Here is an 18,738-nt window from a genome sequence, read left to right on the forward strand (position 1 = left end):
ATGGAGTGTGTAGTTAAGAGGGCATTGTAAATATGGCATTGTTTGAATTTTCTTTGATCTTTCATGCATATTGGGCAGGGCAGACTTTTCAAGAAAGGGTCTCAATATGATGCCTGCCGTATCTTGTTTCCTCCAATAGAGGCTGCTTCACAACTAGCAATATTTGTCTCTGGTGACTACATCCATCTGCTGCTGCTTTGCCCATTTGAGTAATCTGTACAAGTCCTTCTGCAGACTCCCTGCTTCCTCAACTCTACCTACCCCTCCACCTATCTTTGTACCGCCTTCAAACTTGGCCACAAAGCCATCTTCCGGATCATTAACGTATGAAATGGAAAGCAGCAGACCCAACACCGATCCCTGCGGAACACCACTAGTCACAGGAGCCAATCGGATAAAGTCCCCTTTATCCTGACTGTCTTCTGCCAGTCAGTCACTCTTCTGCCCATGCAAGCATCTTTCCAGTAACATCACAGGCTCTTGGTTTGCTTGGCTGACCCATGTGTGGCACCTTGTCAAAGGTCTTCTGAAACATCCACTGACTTTGTCTATCCTGACTGTTATTTCCACGATTTCAAGCAGATGGTGTATCATGTTCAAAATGCATTTATTATCAAAGAATATATAAATTGTACACCTTGATTTGTTTGCTTACAGGCAGTCGCAAAGCAAGAACTCCAAAAGAACCCAATTTTTTTAAAAAAAGACCAACCCCTAATGCGCACATAGAAAAGGGGGGGGGGGGGGAACAAATCATACAAACAATAGAATCAAGCAACAGCTGCATTCTGAACCAAATTGAGTCCTTGGATCCAAATCTTAGGAGTAGGCCCAAAGCCTTGGTATGCAGTTCATCTGGTCCTGTGTTTAAATTGTCCAATCGGATCTCAGTTTGCATTAGGACCTGGACCCTGCCGCAGTGAATTGCTCTGGGCCTAGATTTTGTTGCAGAAGAAGCCCTTCTTAACCTCCCAAATTGGTATGCAGATTGATCCAACCTTGCTCAACTGTCAACATCCTGCCCTTCCAGTCCCTGGTTCCCTGATGGACCTCCAGTACTAATACCAAGTTACTTATGTTACAGTACATAAGTAGCAAAATAAATGATGTTAGTTTGGAAAGTAAGGAAACCACTTACCTAAGTTCCTTTTTCCAGTTATGTTCAATGCCAAATTTGTTTTTCTCCATTGGTACTGCTTGACCCTGCAGAGTAGTTGCATTGTTTTGCGTTGATGTCATCACATCTTCTATTAATGTGAAGTGGGAAAATTTCTGGTAATCTTTTTGTTTTAATAACTGAAGGGTAGAAAAAATTCAAATTATCAGAAGTGTGCAATGATATGTGCATTATGCTAGCTTTTTTCCCTCTAAAGAGGACTGTCTGGTTCTGTTGGACCACTTGATGCTCTATTCAATCACCTGAAAGTGGGTCACCTCCTTTATATTAAACTCGACGTGGAAGTGGAAGGTTGCGTACTTGGAGGATCATTTTAACAAATAGAAAAATTAAGATTTGGACTCTGAAAGTTAACTAATTTCACTTTCTACAACCAAAAGAATGTTTGCAGAGTTGACCGACCCATTTTTATTCTGGCATCTTCCCCCTTTTCAGTTCAGAAGAAAGGACTCAGCCCGATACATCGTCTGTTTATTCCTTTCCACTGATGCTGTGTGAATTGAGTTACTCCAGCATTTTGTGTTGCACAGGCATGAGGAGTCTTGTGCTGTATAAGTTGATGTATTGCTGAATTCACGACTGATAAAGATATTTTTCTTTATTTAGGTGGTGCTGGGTTTGCCCTTCCTGATGGAAAATCCTGTTGGATATATAGCAAGAGCATTTGATCTTGGTCGCCAATTTCTCTTCAAGTGGACAGTGAACTGGCGCTTCCTGCCCGAGAGTGTCTTCCTCAGTCGTTACTTCCACCTTGCACTATTAGTGGCACATCTGACCGTTCTGCTTCTCTTTGCAATCTGCAGATGGAACAAGTGTGTGCATTTTTCTCAGTATTGTGTACATTGTTTCCCTTTCTCCTTATGCATGCCCCTTCTCGTTCACACCTACTTTGGTCATGTTTTGGAAATTCTTTGCTTGGTCTTTAGGAGAGCTGGTTAGTTATTTGCTAGAAGTTGGATTTCTTTCCACAGTCATACCATAAATGGAAAAATTAATAGAAATGCAGATGCTGCAAATCTAAAATAAAAGCAGAAAATGATGGAAATAGTCACTAGGTCAGGCTGCATCTGTGGATAGAGAAACAGTGTCAGATCAGAACAAGGAAGAGCAGAGAAAAATTAAGTTATAGAGGGTGGTAGGATGCAGTGTAGGTGTAAGATTGTTATGACGTGGTGAATAAATAGGATCATTCTGTCAGGAGTATGTGATTTTAGTTCTGTTCAGATTGTTGTGTTGTATATTATTTTAAATACCTTCAAATCTATTGACTGTGGAGTTCTGTAGGCTCAACAGGGTTACAAAACAATTGTAATTGTTTGGACGTTCCTCAGTGCTGAATGTTTCTCTGACTTTTTCACAGAATAAGAACAATGTTTCTGTTGAAACATATTTCATGGAGTTCCAGAAATCCACAGGAGAATGATATTCATTCCAGTTTATTCACTTTTTTACATTTGACTGAGTTGCTTCCAGATATGGCACTAATTGTTATTCCCTGTTTCATGTCCTAGATCTGAAGAGGGAATGCTTTCACTTCTGAAGGCCCCAGAAGAGAGAGCATCACAACACAAGCCTTTAACTGCAAATCATATCCTTTAAAAATCGATGTTAGTTTCTGAATATTTGTTATTAAGTAACTGACGACAATCAAGAGAAGTGAGGGCTGAATAGGAAATTGACATGACATTGAACAGTACAGGCCCTTCAGTCCTTGATGTTGTACCAACCTTTTAACAACATACTTCAGATCATTCTAACCCTTCTCTCCTACACAACCCTCCATTCTTCATCCTTGAACCTATCCAAGTCTCTTAATTCTCCCAAATGTATCTCCCTGTATCACCACCCCTGGCAGGGCATTCCATGCACCTACCACTCTGTGTATATATTTTTAAAAAAAAACAACTCGCCTCTGACATTTCTTCTCCTCCCTCCTCCCCCCTCCCCCCCACGCCCACCATACTTTCCTGCAATAAAATTAACCCTTCCCATTAGCCTTTTCTGCCCTGGGGGGAAAAGGTGCTGGCTGTCCACTCTACCTATGCCTCTTGTCTTGTACACCTTTATCAAGTCGCCTCTCATCGTCCTTTCCTCCAAAGAGAAAAGACTTGGCTTAGTCAACCTCCCCTCAAAGGCATGCTGTCTAATCAAGGAAGCATCCTGGTAAATGTCAAATGAAAATCAGCTGATGTTGGAAATCTGAGCAACACGCACACAATCCTGGGGGCACTCAGCAGGCCAAGTAGCATCTATGGGGGTTGGGGGAAGTACAGTCGATGTTTCAGGCCAAAACCCTTCATAAATCTCTTCTGCACCACCTCTAAAGCTCAATCTTCTGACTAATGGAGGCCAACACACCATACGCTTTCTTAACCACCCTCAACTTGCACAGCAACTGTGTAAGATCTGTGGACCCCAAGACTCCTCTGTTCCTCCACACGTGCAAGAATCCTGCTATTAACCCTGTATTCTGCTTTCAAATTCAACCTTCCAAGATGAATCAAGGATAATATAGTTATGGTTAATGTAAGCTGAAGTATAAATATTTTGCTTTTGTTCAGATTCAGCCATGCATGCTGCAGTCAGTAAAAAAATCCTCAAGTCTTGCCATAATTTCTACTGCTGCATGTACATAATAGATCCTGCAACTTTGGCATTGCTTTCTTTTAGGCAGCTTAATCTAACCTTTTGTAATTTCTCCTTGGCATAATACATGTACGTGATCTCCAGGAATGTAACATAATCAGGAGAGCCTCTGAGAAGACTTCCCTGATTTAATGTTAGTAATGAGTTGGTGATAATTTTGTACCATAAATTAGATTCATTTTTTGACTTTGTAGGTAACAAGGAATGTGCTTGGGTCAGAATTATTTTGTAATTTCAGATTGTGTTAAATCATAAGACATTTGGCCCTTCAAGTCTGCTGTAACCTTCCATCCTGGCTGATACCTCTCAACCCCATTATCCTGCCTTCTCCCTGTAATGTTTGACAGTGTCTAACCAAGAATCTATCATTCTCTGCTTCACATTCATTGATTTGGCCTCAACAGCTGCCCATGGCAATGAGTTCCATAGATTCACCACCCACTGCTAAAGAAATTCCTTCTCATGTCTTCTAAATGGATGTCCCTTTATTCTGAGATGGTACCCTCTGGTCTTAGACGCACCCACTACAGGAAACATCTTCTCCAGACTGTAGACGCCCACTTGTGGGCCATTCAACAAGTTTAAATGCAATATTCCCCCCCCCCCGCCTTGATTCTTCTGGACTCTGAGTACAGGCCCTGAGCCATCAATGCCCCTTGCATTCATCTTTTTATTCCCAGCATCATTCTTGCTAACCTCTAGACCCTGTCTAATGCCAGCACATCTATAGATCATTGTTCCAAAACTGCTCATAGTACTCCATGTGGTCTGACCAATGCCTTTTAAAGCCTCAGCATCACATCCTTGCTTTTCTATGCGAGTCTTCTCCAAATGAATGCTAATATTGCATTTGCCTTTCTTGCCACCAATTCAACCTGCAGCGTAACCTTTAGGGAATCCTACATGAGGATTCCCAAGTTGATCTGTACCTCTGGTTTTTCTGTTTTGAAAATGGTCTGTACCTCTTATTCCTTCTACCTATGTGCATGGTCATACACTTCTCTACACTATATTCCATCTGCCCTTTTGCCCATTCTTCCAATCTTTCAGTCCCTCTGCAGATTCCATGTTTCCTCACTGTGTCCCTCTATGTATCTTTGTATCATCTGCATACTTGGCCATAAAGCCATCAATTCCATCATCAAAATTGTTAACATATAACGTGAAAAGGAGCGGTCCCAATACCAACCCCTGTGGAACACCACTTGTTACTGGCAGCCAATCAGAATAGGACCGCTTATTCCAACACTCTGCCTCCAGCCAATCTTGTATCCATGCTAGTCTCTTTCTAGTAAAACCATGGGCTCTTATCTTGTCAAGCAGACCCATGTGCAGCATCTTGTCAAAGGCCTTCTGAAAATCCAAGTAAACAACCACTAACACTTTATTCTGCCTGTCGTTTCCTCAAAGAATTCCAAAATTTGTCATGCAAGACTTCTTCGAGGAAACAATGCTGACTTTGGCCTACTTGAATCATTCGCCTCCAAGTACCCCAAAACTTCACCCTTAATAGACTCCCAACATCTTCCCAACCACTGAAATCAGGCTAATTGGCCTATAATTTTTTTTCTTCTGCCTTCCTACCTTGAAGAGTAGAGCGAAATTTGCAATGTTCCTGTCCTCCAGAACCATTCCAGAATCTAGTGATACTTGAAAGATCATTAATGCCTCTAGGAATCTCTTTGACTACCTCTTTCAGAATCCTCGGTTGTAGTCCATCTAGTCCATGTGACTTGCCTGCCTTTAAACCTTTCTGCATTTGCACTCACTTCTGCCCCGACACTCAAATTTCTGGCATACAGAAATGTCTTCCACAATGAAGACTGATGCAAAACACTTAAGTTAGTCCACCATTTCTCTGACCCTTTCTTTCGCCCTTCCCCCTCTAGAATATGACCATCTTTGGGATGTATCTATCCTGCACCTTACAAATTACCCCCAGAAATTCCAGCCATTGCTATTCTGTCATCATCCCTGCTGGCGTCTCTGTCCAATCAAATTTGGCCAGCTCCTTTGTAATTCTCTTTACTCCACCATAATATGATATGAACTTTATCTTCTCCCTCTTGAACTGCAGGGTTTTTTTTAACCATATTATGATCACTGTCTCCCAAGGGTTCCTTAATTTAAGCTTCCTAATCAAATCTGGTTCATTATGCAACACCTAATTGAGGAATGCTGAAGTGGGCTCAACCACAAGCTAGCTGAAAAAGTCATTTCTCGGGCATTCTACAGAGTCCTTCAAGATCATCTCCCTTATTCCATGTACTGCGTGCATTGAAATAAAACAGCTTTAGTTCTGTATTCATCACCCTTTCTGATTTTTGCCCCATTTTTGCACTTTTTCTACATTTTTGCACTTGGGACGAGAATAGTGATATTGGGAATCAGCATGGGGCAGGAAATGATGCACATTCATTGGCAGCAAACCACTAATTCCTAAATTGTCATTCTTGAAGTGACTTAATTTAGCAAACCATGTTGGATTAGATTTTGCTAATTTTATAATCAGAATGCTAATGCAAAATGTTTATCTAAAATGTTAAGTAACATGCTCCTCCACTATATTTTAAATCTCTGCTGATGCAACAGTTTCAAATACATAAGTACTTAATTTTTCCCTTAATTGAAGTGTACAAATTGTATTTGTTCTCTTCACCTCAAATTTCATTGGTATCTGTTTCAGTCGATCACTACACTACCAATTCTATGTTTGGTACTTTCATACTCTGCCATACCTTCTATGGAGCACACATGTGAAAAAACTTGCTCATCTCCTCAAGTAAGTTCCACTTCACACTATAGCAGTACGTACAAAATGCTGGGAGAGCTCTGTAGTCACACAGCATCTGTGCAGGGAAATGGACAATCAGATCGATGTTTTGGGTTGAGACTGGAAAGAGCAGGGAGGTGGCCTGTATAAAAAGATGCTGTGGGGGGCGGTGGAGAGTGGTGGTGCGAAAGCTCTTGGGTAGTAGGGGTGGGGTGAGAGAAGGGGAGTGGGTATGTAAGGAACAACATGCATGTTCCTTCTGTTACTGGGTCAGATAAATGGATATTCACTGATCACACGATGTTTAAGAGCATTTGCAACTCCACACCATCACATACCTGAATGCAGTAATACCTAGCATTTAGGCATAGGCTTTTTTTTTAAAAAAAAAAAGGTCAAACATTTGCTAAAAGTCCCAAATGATATTCAAGTCCCTGACCAGCTTCTATGACGATTGATGGAATTCCTATTGAGGAACTGTTTTCATAAATACCATTACCACAAGAGTTGATCAGATGAGTCAATTACAAGGCACAAGTCAAGAGTGATTCAATACTCTCCCCATGAGTGCAGTTCCTGCCAATTTCTGGAAGTCAGCCCACTAGATTGCCACTCCATCAATCACTTTAAGTATTCATTCCCTCCACCACTAGAATACAGGGTGCAATGTACTCCATCTACTGTTTTCCCAAGGTACCAGAATTGAAGGTTTGAAATATAACTTTTAAAGTGCAGAACAGCAGAATTTGAGAAGCAAATAATCATTAGTGGAAAATTAGGGATACTTGGGAGTAAGTCCACTAAATCATTTTATTTGTATTGAATTGCAAATTTTATTCAATCCATGTTTATAATTGAAGATATTGGGAATATTTTGGCAAATTGTACACAATTTTGTGTACAGTGATACAAAGGGCAATTATTTGTATGTTGTATATTTTGGGTGAAATGTTTTAATCAAATTTCATGTTTTTTTTTAACCTTGCATGCCTTCTGCAGACTTCTAGTTGATTCTATTTTAGACTAGTGTCCAGACTACTAGGTATTTACATATTGCGGAAACAGATTAAATGAATTGCATGCAGGAAGGGGATAGTTTACTATTCTGCTGACTGAATGTATTGAGGATGATTATTTGCTTAGAACTGAGCCCAGGGAAGTCCTCTGTGTCTATTAAAGATGAGCAGATTGAGGGTTTTCTTATTCAAGAGGTTAAAAGCAGATCATTATGTGATATCATTTATTCTTCTTTCAGAGTTCTTATTTTAGGACTGATTGAGATGTCGTGGAATACATATCCCTCAACTGTGTATAGCTCGATCTCACTCCATGTGTGTCACGTAATTATTCTGCTTTCTCTCTGGTATGGCCATGCTGAACCTGAGAAAGGTACACCAAGTGAAGACCAGGATCTATTGAAAAAGAAGAAATGATCGAATGGACTTGGGGAATTGGGTTCCAGCCAGCAATAATAATTTCATTATTAATATCACCAAGAGCGAAAACTTTATTTAAAAAAAAAAAAAAAATGATGGCCAGTAGCTGCTTCTCTGAAGTATTAAGGATTTGTGGTGCTGGATCCACTAGAGACTCAAACGAATTCAATGATGCCTGCAACCTTGATTTCTGAATGTCACTTTGCAGCCCAGTGAGATTTTGTGCTCGCTGTCTTCTAAAGCATGAGGTGCACAGGACTTTAGGCCCGAGGATGGACATGTGGAAGGACAGATCACACTGCACTTACCTGTGGAACAGTGCACATTAACAGCTTTAAGTTAATTTTTCTTTGTAGTGTGATTTTTTTTTTAATTTTTCAATTTCAGATGTGTTTACTTTCACTTCCTAGCATGCACAAAATAGTCCTTTAGGTTTGTGAAATAAAATAAGTGGCAGTATCAAGAATTCATTTTTAAATGTGTATAATAGTTTTTTTCATTTTTCTTTAAAGAATGTTTTTTGTTTAAATGATTGTATCAGAATTATTTTCTAATTAAATGAAATAGATTGCAGTTTAACAGAATTCCAATTAGATGAGTCTATCTGGCAGAACCAGAATAAAAGCAGTACTGAACTGTCATGCTTAAATGGGATTTCCATATGTTGTCCATTTTGAGTTGTAGGTTACTCCTATATTTGTCCTGTGGAGTTAGGAAATCTATACATGTGAGATGTAAGCGGAGAAAGCTATAGAATCATTTATAGAACAAGAACTGACATTTGAGTAAAGGTCAGCCATGCCAGTGGGTGGTTGTCTGTTGTATCCATTGATGACAGCAAACCTGTGTAGGAGTGTTTTTTAAAGCGTTACAGCAATAAGGTTAAGGGTGAAAGGTGCAAAGTTTGAGGGGAACATGAGGGGGAACTTCGTTCAGTGTCATGTGTATGGAACAAGCTGCATGCAAGCACGATTTCAACATTTAAGAGCAGTTTGGATAGGTACGTGGTTGGTAGGGGTATAGAGGGGTATGACCCTCCAGGTTGACAGTAGGTAATTTAAATGGTTCAGCACAGACTGGCTTGTTTCTGTGCTGTACTTTTCTATGACTAAATGGGGCAGATCCACAATTTCAACCTCAGAAGTCCATGTCCAGTACTACAAGTACCCCTCACAACTGGGGTCTTCCATGGTTGGTATGATCATGACTAGTTTACCCTGTCATTCCCTTTGTTCTCTACAAAGCATTGCAAGACTGTTTTCCTGACTGTCAGACCTCACTGTTGATCTCATCTGTCCAGTCAGTGGGTGCTGACTTTGCATGTCAGGAGAGGCATGTCCCGATCACACTGGGGTATGAGGCCTCCAGGCTACCCTCTTTGTTTAGCCTGCCTTGGAGCCAAGTGTAAGAACTGAGTTTCAGTGGAACTGAATGAGTGAGCCTCCCCAGAATGGACAGGACGAGCCCTTTCAGAGGTGCTACCTCTCTGTAGACACCTCATGCACTGAACCATGCTGGTGTTTATTTTTAAAGGAAACAGTGTAAGGAAAAGTTTTCTGGAGATATGATGTATAATTTCCAATTAATTCCAAAGTGGACTATGTCTAAAACAATTTAGATGTGTTTGTGTCTTAAAAAAAAATTGCTAAATACTTGTTAAATTTGTAACCAAAAGGAAATTTATGGGAAAAAAAAGGTATACAATTTAAAATGGTCTTCATTACAACAGGAATTTTTTTCATTGTTCATCCACCTCCCTAAATGGAAAATAGCAGCTTTACTTAAGGAGTATAATATAGCTTAACATATAGTTAAATTCAAATAATTATGCAAGGCCTACCATGGTTAGATGGTTTCAAGAAATCACTAGCTTTTGTAATTACTGGAGCAATATAACACACCCTCCCAACTGAAAATTGTAGTAAGGAGATCGAAAACTCCACAAACTTTAATTCCTGTGATGCCACTGCTCCATTAAATCAGCAAACATTTTCAAAAGAGGAAAAGAATTGAACTTAAACTGCTTGAGCTTTGACCACTAAGTCACTCCAATGCTGAGAGACAAATACTGATTTTTAAATGTTGATGTAACACCTCAGTGAGTGGCACTTTAAAATTTTAACCATTATCTTCAGGAATCTAGTCTGGTCAAACAGGTAGACATGCTGCCTAAGAGCAAAGGTTATAAAAAAAGATCAAGCACCCTCACTTGTGTTAGCACTAAGAGTCAGCCTTGAGAGCTCTAGACGTGAGCAGTTTTGTCTGTAATGTAATTCACTGGGTACAGATGAAGACTTGGTCATCCTTATAAGGATGCTTAAACACAAGATGAGGAGCTTGGTATCTGGCATGATCAGCAGAAATATCCAGTTCCTGGCCTTGATTGCCATTTTTAACAGTTTGTATTTATAAAAATCATGTCTCCACTGGATTGTGGTACATAGAAAAAACTTGACTACTACCCTGTGACTATGAAGTCTTCTGGGGAGTTTCTTTTAGTTGCTCCTTGTAAATTTGTAATTTTGAGGTTGTAACATTTTAGCCATTATAAAAGGTACTAATCACAGAGGAAGCATGCAAGTACAGAAGATCCATAGTGCTTTTCCTATTTTAATTGATCAAAATCTAAATGGTTCTCCAAAGACTTGTTCTTTTATTAGCCTAAACTTCAGACCATTGAATTAGATGGCACTCAAAAAGTCCTCATCAATTGATGCACATGTTTTGAGACCATTGTATGTCTGCGTCATTGGCATAGACAGTCAATCATTACAAGGTGTTTTCTTGAACTTTGAAACCTCAGCATTTCAGTCTTAATTGTATTACCCTTAATGTTGTAAATTTTTTGTATATTTTCTGGAAAGAATGTAAATTGCTCTAACTCTATTCTGTGGGCAAATACTTTTTCTATGCCTTTCAAACCAAAGGGCTTTCTGCTCTATGTAGTTGACTCTCTCTGCTCTGTGATTGTGCCAAATTTGAAAGGAAGTGAGTGTTTCAAGGTATAAAGTGCTTGATGTCTTGGTTGTGTGGGACTTGTTTGTGCAACTCCACCAGTTGTCTGGATAAATGTGAAGTGCCAAACTAGACTACAGAATATGAACAAAAATTAGGAGAAATGGCCAGAAGCAATAATTAGCATAAAAATATATTGGGCTTCAGGCATAAATCCCTTGAGACAAAAACATATTTATTTGTTTCCATAGAACAAAAAAAATTCTTGTTTGTTCTATGAAATGTGAACTGCTTCATTGTGTACTAGTTTGGATAAATTCAATGTTGGCCTCTATCCTGTCTTTATTGGTGGAAATGGTGAGAGGGTTATGTTACTTTGTTTATTTACTGAAATAGAATATTTTAGACAAATTGTTTTTTCAGTTTACTTGGATAAAAATGAAAAGTCTGAATAGTTTGTTACAGAACTTTGTTACAAATCTGAGGCTTTGATTTTTATTGTAATGCAATCGCTATATACTAGAATATTAGAACTTTGACATGCTGAAATGTCCCACATCCCAGAGATCTTCAAGTCATAAGGAATTACAGTACCCCAAAAATATTTTTCAAGGCATTGTATGTAGTAGGTGATTTGGACAAAATACTACATCTATGAAAATAGAAAATGCTGGAATGACTCAGTAGGTCAGGCAGCAACTGTGAGGAGGAACTATTCGCTCTAAGTTGGTGACCAGGAAGAGGGATTTCCATGTGAAATAAAAGCAATAAAGAAACTGTTCTGAAATTGTACCTTGCTTTACCCAGCAGTCTCCATTCATTTTGACCCACCCTGTGCAATGCAGTAGTCCTACCGTTTTGCAGCTGTGCAATGTGACAAGTTCATAGAACTGATTGTATAAAGAAATTCCAACAATCTGTGCCTAACACAAAAGGTGCCAAGCTCATATATGCTATGTAGCAAAGAGTGAAGTAAGCCTAATAATACACTAATAATTTGTACATTTTTAGGACATTAAGTAATTCAATGGTTCATGAAGGTATAGTATTGCATAATAATACAATGGGAAGCATCACTAAGTTAAATCCCTACAACATTGAATTTATGAAGCATTTAGTCAATGGATTTTACTTAATGTGTAAATGCAACTTCAATTGTCAATCAGAGTGATGATGCTTTTGTCTAAAAAGGAATTTATGGTGTTTTTGGGAGAGAGTGCAATTCACCAAGAATCATTTAGGTTTCTGAAAACAATCATAATTTGAGGTACTAATTATGTCCAGTGAAAATGTAAGGTTTCTTGACCTTTTGAGACTTGAGAGCACAGCGTAGTTGCCTCCGTCCCTCACATTATTAAAAATGTCCAAAATAGAAGTCTTAGCATTTTGTTTTCATTAAAATGAGCAAAGGTTTGAGCAAGCTTGGTACATTAGCTTGTTACATACTAATTGTACCATAATGAAAGCTCAAGGCCCACATGTTTTAAAACACATTCCTGACAGTAAAAACCCCATTTAATTGCTGCCATACAATCAACATCCAGTAAAAATATGATTTAGAAAATCAACAGCAAATTTACATTGGATCCCTGTCAGTTGTTCAGCTGGGAAACTGAATGGATAATGGTGGTTGTCCATGTGGAATAAGGATGCATTGATCTGTTCTCTTGAACCTTGCCCCTTACAGGCCAAGGTGAAAGATAATTGCCTGATAGCCTGTCAGTGCAAGTGCTGTACTCACTTGAAGAATGGGATGTGCAACCATTGTGAAACCTCTTATCAAACTTGCAAAATAATTTTCCCATCCAAAGAAGAAATATCAATATTGTCATTTATTTCAAGACTATTATATAAATCCCAATCAGTTCTTATGTATTTAAATATCATTTGAATTTCCTCTGTAGGCATATCATAGAAAGAAGATAAATGTTTGCAATCTGCACCATACATTTCTAATTAATAGAATCCTGCTGTCATAATGGTCACTTAAATGGCAAAATAGCTGCCTCATATCTGATGCACTGTTTTTTTTTAAATCAGGCATTACAATTTACTGCCTCAATTTAAAATTATTAAGTATATATTATATTCATTAAATATTTGTATTTACATATTATTTGGATTATAACACAACATATTGAGTTTGATATTCTCATTCCAATGACGTAGCAACAGGAAAAGCTGCCTAGTTGCAGCCTTCAGTCCATTAACATGCAATTGTTCAGGAAGCTGTTGAGAACATAGCCATGTGTCTGCCTTGGCAGCAATAAGCTCCCATTCTGGAAAGTAACCAGCACACTGGTGTTCGAGCCAGCCCAGTCCAACTGCAGTTGCCCAGCTCATACCTTCCAAGTCATCATACTGAGTGTTCAGTTCACTTATCAACCTGTACGAGGCTCCACTGCTTTCAGAGGCAACTGGTGAATTTTCAGTTTCAGAGCCCCTGCCACTGTCTACCAACTGAATGTTGGTGCTGTGACCATCAGTACTGGCACTGAATAAATTGCTTCTACTTGCTGGAGAACTGCCATGATCCGAAACACCCTCAAGACATGACCGTGTAATCTTATTTGAAACTTTTATGATTTCTTCAGTATTTCCCTGATTGTTTTTGCTCACACACTGGCCACTCTTGTTATGAACGGAGATCTTCTCTTTGAGAAGGTTTTCAGCTTTGCAGCGTGAGGATGGACTGAGACTTGCTCGATGACACGAGAAGGGTGAGGCCCTTCTCAGTCGATCTAACGGAATCTGGACTGCATCAGAGAAGGCTTCGTTCAGAAGAAATGCTCCACATGCCAGTTGTAACCGTACCTGCAATGATAACCTGCCCGTTAAATGTGCTCTTGCACAGGAAGTTATTTTCTCCACAGCCCTTATGATATAGTTGAGCACAATTGCAGCATATCATACAAAATTGTTCATTCAAATTTGAAGTTTTAATTTTTGGAAGCTGTAACATTAAAAATAAATTAAACTATTTCATGAGAAAGATTGTTGATTACAAAATGCACCAGTAGAATTTATGATGTAAATGGTACCAAATCCTAAACTTAAGCCATTGCTTTGATAGAACATAGTTTGGTTTATTGAGAAGCCATCATAAAATGGTTTTATAAATTAATCCTTCATAAATCAGTCTAAAAGATGCTTCAAGATTATGCACCATCTGTGGTTTTATTACATATACTTCATATTTTAAATATGTAGAATAGTGTAAAGATCAGTTAATGTTACTTTAATATGTGATTTGAACTGATTTAATTATCTATGAAGATCCTTGAAAATTTTTGAAGTCCAAGTGATCACTTAAAATATTGCTTAATAACCCAATCATGAAGGTGTCTACAATTTTCTAGAGGAACCCTAGATGGGTAAACTGGAAATTTTAGTTAAGTCATAGGTATACAACTTGGAAACAAGCCCTTCAGTCCAAATTGTTTTTGCCTTCTAAGGTGTCTTCCTGAGCTAGTCCCATTTGTCTACAGTTGGCCCATTTTGCTCTAAATCCTGTCCATATATCTTTCCTACATTGTAATTGTGCCTGTCTCTACCACTTCATCAGGCAGCTTATAGTATACAGCCACTACTCTCTGTGGAAAAGTTTGCCTTGATCTAACTTCCCTTTCATAAGTCCTCTAGTCTTAGACTCCCCGACCATGGGGAAAAAGACTGTGAACAAACCATATCATCAATGCTCCCCATCATTTTATAAAGCTCTTTAAAGTCACTCTCAACCTCCTTCACTCCAGTGAAACTTGTCCAACCGGTGCTTGTAACTCTGGCCCTCCAGTCTACTATTGAATCTTTTTGGCACCTTCCCTAGTTTAATCACATCCTTCCCAGAGCAGGTTTTGGAATTATTTGAAGAAATAACAAGCAGGATAGACAAAGGAGAATCAGCGGATGTTGTGTACTTGGATTTTCAGAAGGCCTTTAACAAGCTGCCCCCCCCCCCCCCCGAGGTTGCTAAACAAAATAAGAGTCCATGGTATTACAGGAAAGATTCTAGCATGGATAAAGCAGTGGCTGACTGGCAGGAGGCAAAGAGTGGGAATAAAGGGAGCCTTTTTCTGATTGGTTGCCGGTGACTAGTGGTGTTCCACAGGTATCTGTGTTGGTACCGCTTCTTTTCCATATATCAATAATTTGGATGACGGAATTGATGGCTTTTTTGCAAAGTTTGTGGACAATACAGAGATAGGTGGAGGAGCAAGTAGCTTTGAGAAAGTAGGCTACAGAAGGACTTGGACAGATTAGGAGAATGGGTAAGGAAGTGGCAGATGGAATACAGTGTTAGGAAGTGTATGGTTGTGGGCTTTGGTAGAAGAAATAAGAGGGTAGATAATCTTCTAAATAGAGAGAAAATTCAAAAATCTGAGGTGCAACAGGACTTGGGAGTACTTGTGGAGGATTCCCTAAAGGTAAATTTGCAAGTTGAATCAGTGCGGAAGGCAAATGCGATATTAGCATTCAGTTCAAGAGGACTAGAATATAAAAGCAGGGATGTAATGTTGAGGCTTTATAAAGCACTGCTGAGACCTCACTTGGAGTATTGCGAGCAATTTTAGGCACCTTATCTAAGAAAGGATGTGCTGATATTGGAGAGGGTTCAAAGGAGTTTCATGAAAATTATTTCAGGATTGAAAAGTTTATCGTGTGGAGTATTTGATGGCTCTGGGCCTGTACTCATTAAAATTCAGAAAAATGAGCAATTACTTCATTGAAACCTATCGAATGTTGAAAAGCCTTGATAGAGTGGAAGAGTCTAAGACCAGAGGGCACAACCTCAGAACAGAGAAGTGTTATTTTAGAATGGAGATGAGGAGGAATTTCTTTAGCCAGAGAGTGTGAATCTGTGGAATTGATTACCACAGGCGTCTTCAGGTATATTTAAGGCAGATGTTGATAGATTCTTGATTAGTTAGGGCATGAATGGATAAGGGGAGATTGGAGCTAAGAGGGAAAATGGATCAGCCATGATGAAATGGCAGATCAGACTTGATGGGCCAAATGACCTAACTTGGTTCCAATATCTTACAGTCTTATTGTAAGGTGACCAAACTAAGCACAGTGTTGACAATATTGAATACACTGAAAGGTCAGGCAGAATTAAATTTTGGGTTGTTCCTGAGTTATTAAACTTTTAGGCCATCAAATAAAAGGCAACAAAACCCATACTCAAACAAATTGTGTGTGGAGCATTGCTGATGTTGCTCTGATTGCTGTTACAGATAGACAGATAAATTATTGATTCCAAAGGAAATTACAGAGTCACAGTAGCATTACAAGTGCAAAGATACAAATATTAGAAGAGAAGTAAAATAGAATTTTTAAAAAAGTTGCCTCAAACAGTCTAACAGGAGGGGGTCATCACTTCCTGGCTAGGGGTTGACTCATTATAGAGCCTAATGGTCGCGGGTGAGAATTACTTCATATAGCGCTCTTTGGAGCAGTATAGTTGTCTTAGTCTATGACTAAAAGTTCTTCTCTGTTCAGCTAAGGTGGCATGCAGAAGATGAGAAATATGGTTCAAATTGCCAGGATTTTCCATAGGGTCCTTTGTTCTACCACAGCCTCCAGTGTGTCCAGTTTGACTCCTGTAACAGAGTGAGCCTCTCTAATCAGTTTATTGAGCTGTTGGCATCACCCGTGTTGGTGCCATTGCCCCAGCACACCACCTCATAGAAGATTGTACTGGCGACAACAGACTGGGAGAACATGTGAAGGAGAGGCCTACATACTCCAAAGGACCTCAGTCTCCTCCCAAAGCAGAGGCGACTCAGGCCCTTCTTGTACACAGCCTCTGTGTTGGTGCTTCACTCAAGTCTGTCATCCAGGTGCATTCCCAGAAACCTGTAGGTCTTCACCACATCCATGTCCTCACCATCTTAGTCTTAGTCTTCCTAAAGGGTGCTTCCTTCGCAGGCTTAGTCTTCCTAAAGTCCATCACCATCTCCTTTGTCTTACTGATGTTGAGCTGCAGATGATTCAGCTTGCACCATGTACTATCATTTTTACTAAATAAACAAATCACTATTTGTATTTGTGAATTGTGGTAGAATTTGCAGTGGCAGGTGTCTTGAACAAAGGATTCATTATGTTTGTTCACAAAAACTCCTCAAAGTTTCAGCTTATCTTACCAGTGGCATATAATCATTAATCTCTGCTTCAGGAGATGTGTCCAATTTGGCAGATAGGCAGTTAGGTGTTACTGGTATGTATTTTCCAGTCTGACTAAGACTTCTGTACCTTCCCAGATTAAACCTTATTGTGAAAGGAAAGGAAGGTTAGCAACTTGCTAGATTCACACCAGATAATCAAAGCGTTTCAAAGAGTGGAACCAGATTAAACCCACCTTAAATGTTTTCAATACTGTACATCTATTATTTTGATAGAACCATACCAATGACACAGATATTTGAAACCAAAAAATAAAGCTATCTATTTTTAGTCCAGTTGCATACAATCAATAAAGTACTAAGAGCCACAAAACAGTTATTGTATTTTGGAGACACAGGGACAACAGATGCTGGAATCTGCCACAAAAAAACAAACTGCTGGAGGAAATCAAGCAACATATTGTGGAAAAGGAATTGTCAACACTTTGGGCCAAGACCATGCATCGATTGTGAAATCTTAACAATTCCTCCCCCTGTTCCCCTCACTGCAGATGTTGCTTCACCCACAGAGTTACAGCAAATTTTAGTTATTAGAACTTAGGTGGTGCTCATTGAGAGCAAGAAGATTCGTATCCTTGAATTATTTCAGAAATGTCAGTGAAATGCCACAGGGCATTTCTAGTCCCTGTTATTTTATGCAGATGGAATAAATTCTGTGTTCTACTATCTATGAAATAAGAAGCTAGTGATACTCTGTTTTGGATAGATTTATCAGGATACCTGGATGCAAAGAAACTGTCGTATGATTTCTGTGTCCGGACTGAGGCTATTGACGGACTCTGCCCATTGCCTGGAAAACAGAAACTATTGTTAAAATTGGAGAAAAATTGAAAATCAGTTCAATGTTAGCAATTAGGATTTTAATCCTTTTTGTCTTAATTAAAAATAATGCTTATAAAGAAAATATACCAATTTGAATGTCAAAAACTGCAGTAGTTTCAGGTTTATTAGAATAACAGCTTAGCTTAAATCATATGGACCATGCTTACAAATACATCCAACTTATTTTGTATGACCAACTAGTTCAAATGTCTCCAATTTACAACACAGGCTCCTAAATTAACTACTATTGGTTTAGAACAGTCAGTATCATATATTCTTTATTTTCAAAGTGTTTATACTTAAATAAAGCATTATCTGATATGTAATACAAAAAAATAGTCTAAACTGGGACAATTGCAATGATTTTCGATTAATGAACAAAGAGCCTAGCCTTGGATTTCTTGAAAATAAAACATTCCCCAAGACTGAGCATGTTGAATGCTGAATGCCACCAAGGGAGCCCCAAAATGACATCCAGCTAATCACTGGCAGGCATTGACAGAATTAATCTCCAATGTTTTGGGAAAGCTGGCAGAGCTTTAATCACGAACACGAGAATATCTACAGATACTGGAGATCCAAAGCAACATACACAAAATGCTTGAAGAACTTAGCAGGCCTGGCATCATCTATGGAAAGGAGTGAACAGTCGACATTTCGGGTAAGACCCTTCCTCAGGACCGGAAAGGAAGAGGAGAAGTCAGAGTAAGAAGTTGGGAGAGGAGAGAAACAAGTACAAAGTGGCAG

General features: G+C 39.0%; 2 protein-coding genes across 6 annotated transcripts in view; one reads left to right on the forward strand and one right to left on the reverse strand.

Moving 5' to 3' along the window:
- The window catches only part of alg3 (ALG3 alpha-1,3- mannosyltransferase), a 33,854-nt gene extending 21,761 nt beyond the window's left edge, over positions 1 to 12,093 (forward strand). The window contains exons 6-9 of the mRNA XM_063045565.1: positions 1,784 to 1,989; positions 2,689 to 2,764; positions 6,460 to 6,605; positions 7,852 to 12,093. Of these exons, the coding sequence (XP_062901635.1) occupies positions 1,784 to 1,989; positions 2,689 to 2,764; positions 6,460 to 6,605; positions 7,852 to 8,029 (606 nt within the window). The 3' untranslated portion in view covers positions 8,030 to 12,093. The remainder of the gene's footprint in view (positions 1 to 1,783; positions 1,990 to 2,688; positions 2,765 to 6,459; positions 6,606 to 7,851) is intronic.
- Positions 12,094 to 12,804: 711 nt separating this feature from the next.
- vwa5b2 (von Willebrand factor A domain containing 5B2) overlaps positions 12,805 to 18,738 on the reverse strand; it is a 132,021-nt gene continuing 126,087 nt past the window's right edge. For all 5 annotated transcript variants that reach the window (XM_063045569.1, XM_063045568.1, XM_063045566.1 and 2 more), the window contains 3 exons: positions 17,890 to 17,959; positions 17,131 to 17,254; positions 12,805 to 13,801 (listed from right to left, as the gene is read on the reverse strand). In XM_063045569.1, coding sequence (XP_062901639.1) covers positions 13,094 to 13,801; positions 17,131 to 17,254; positions 17,890 to 17,959 — 902 coding nt within the window. In that variant the 3' untranslated portion in view covers positions 12,805 to 13,093. The remainder of the gene's footprint in view (positions 13,802 to 17,130; positions 17,255 to 17,889; positions 17,960 to 18,738) is intronic.

Source organism: Mobula hypostoma, chromosome 4 (genome assembly GCF_963921235.1).
Source record: "Mobula hypostoma chromosome 4, sMobHyp1.1, whole genome shotgun sequence".
In the NCBI taxonomy this organism is placed as follows: domain Eukaryota; kingdom Metazoa; phylum Chordata; class Chondrichthyes; order Myliobatiformes; family Myliobatidae; genus Mobula; species Mobula hypostoma.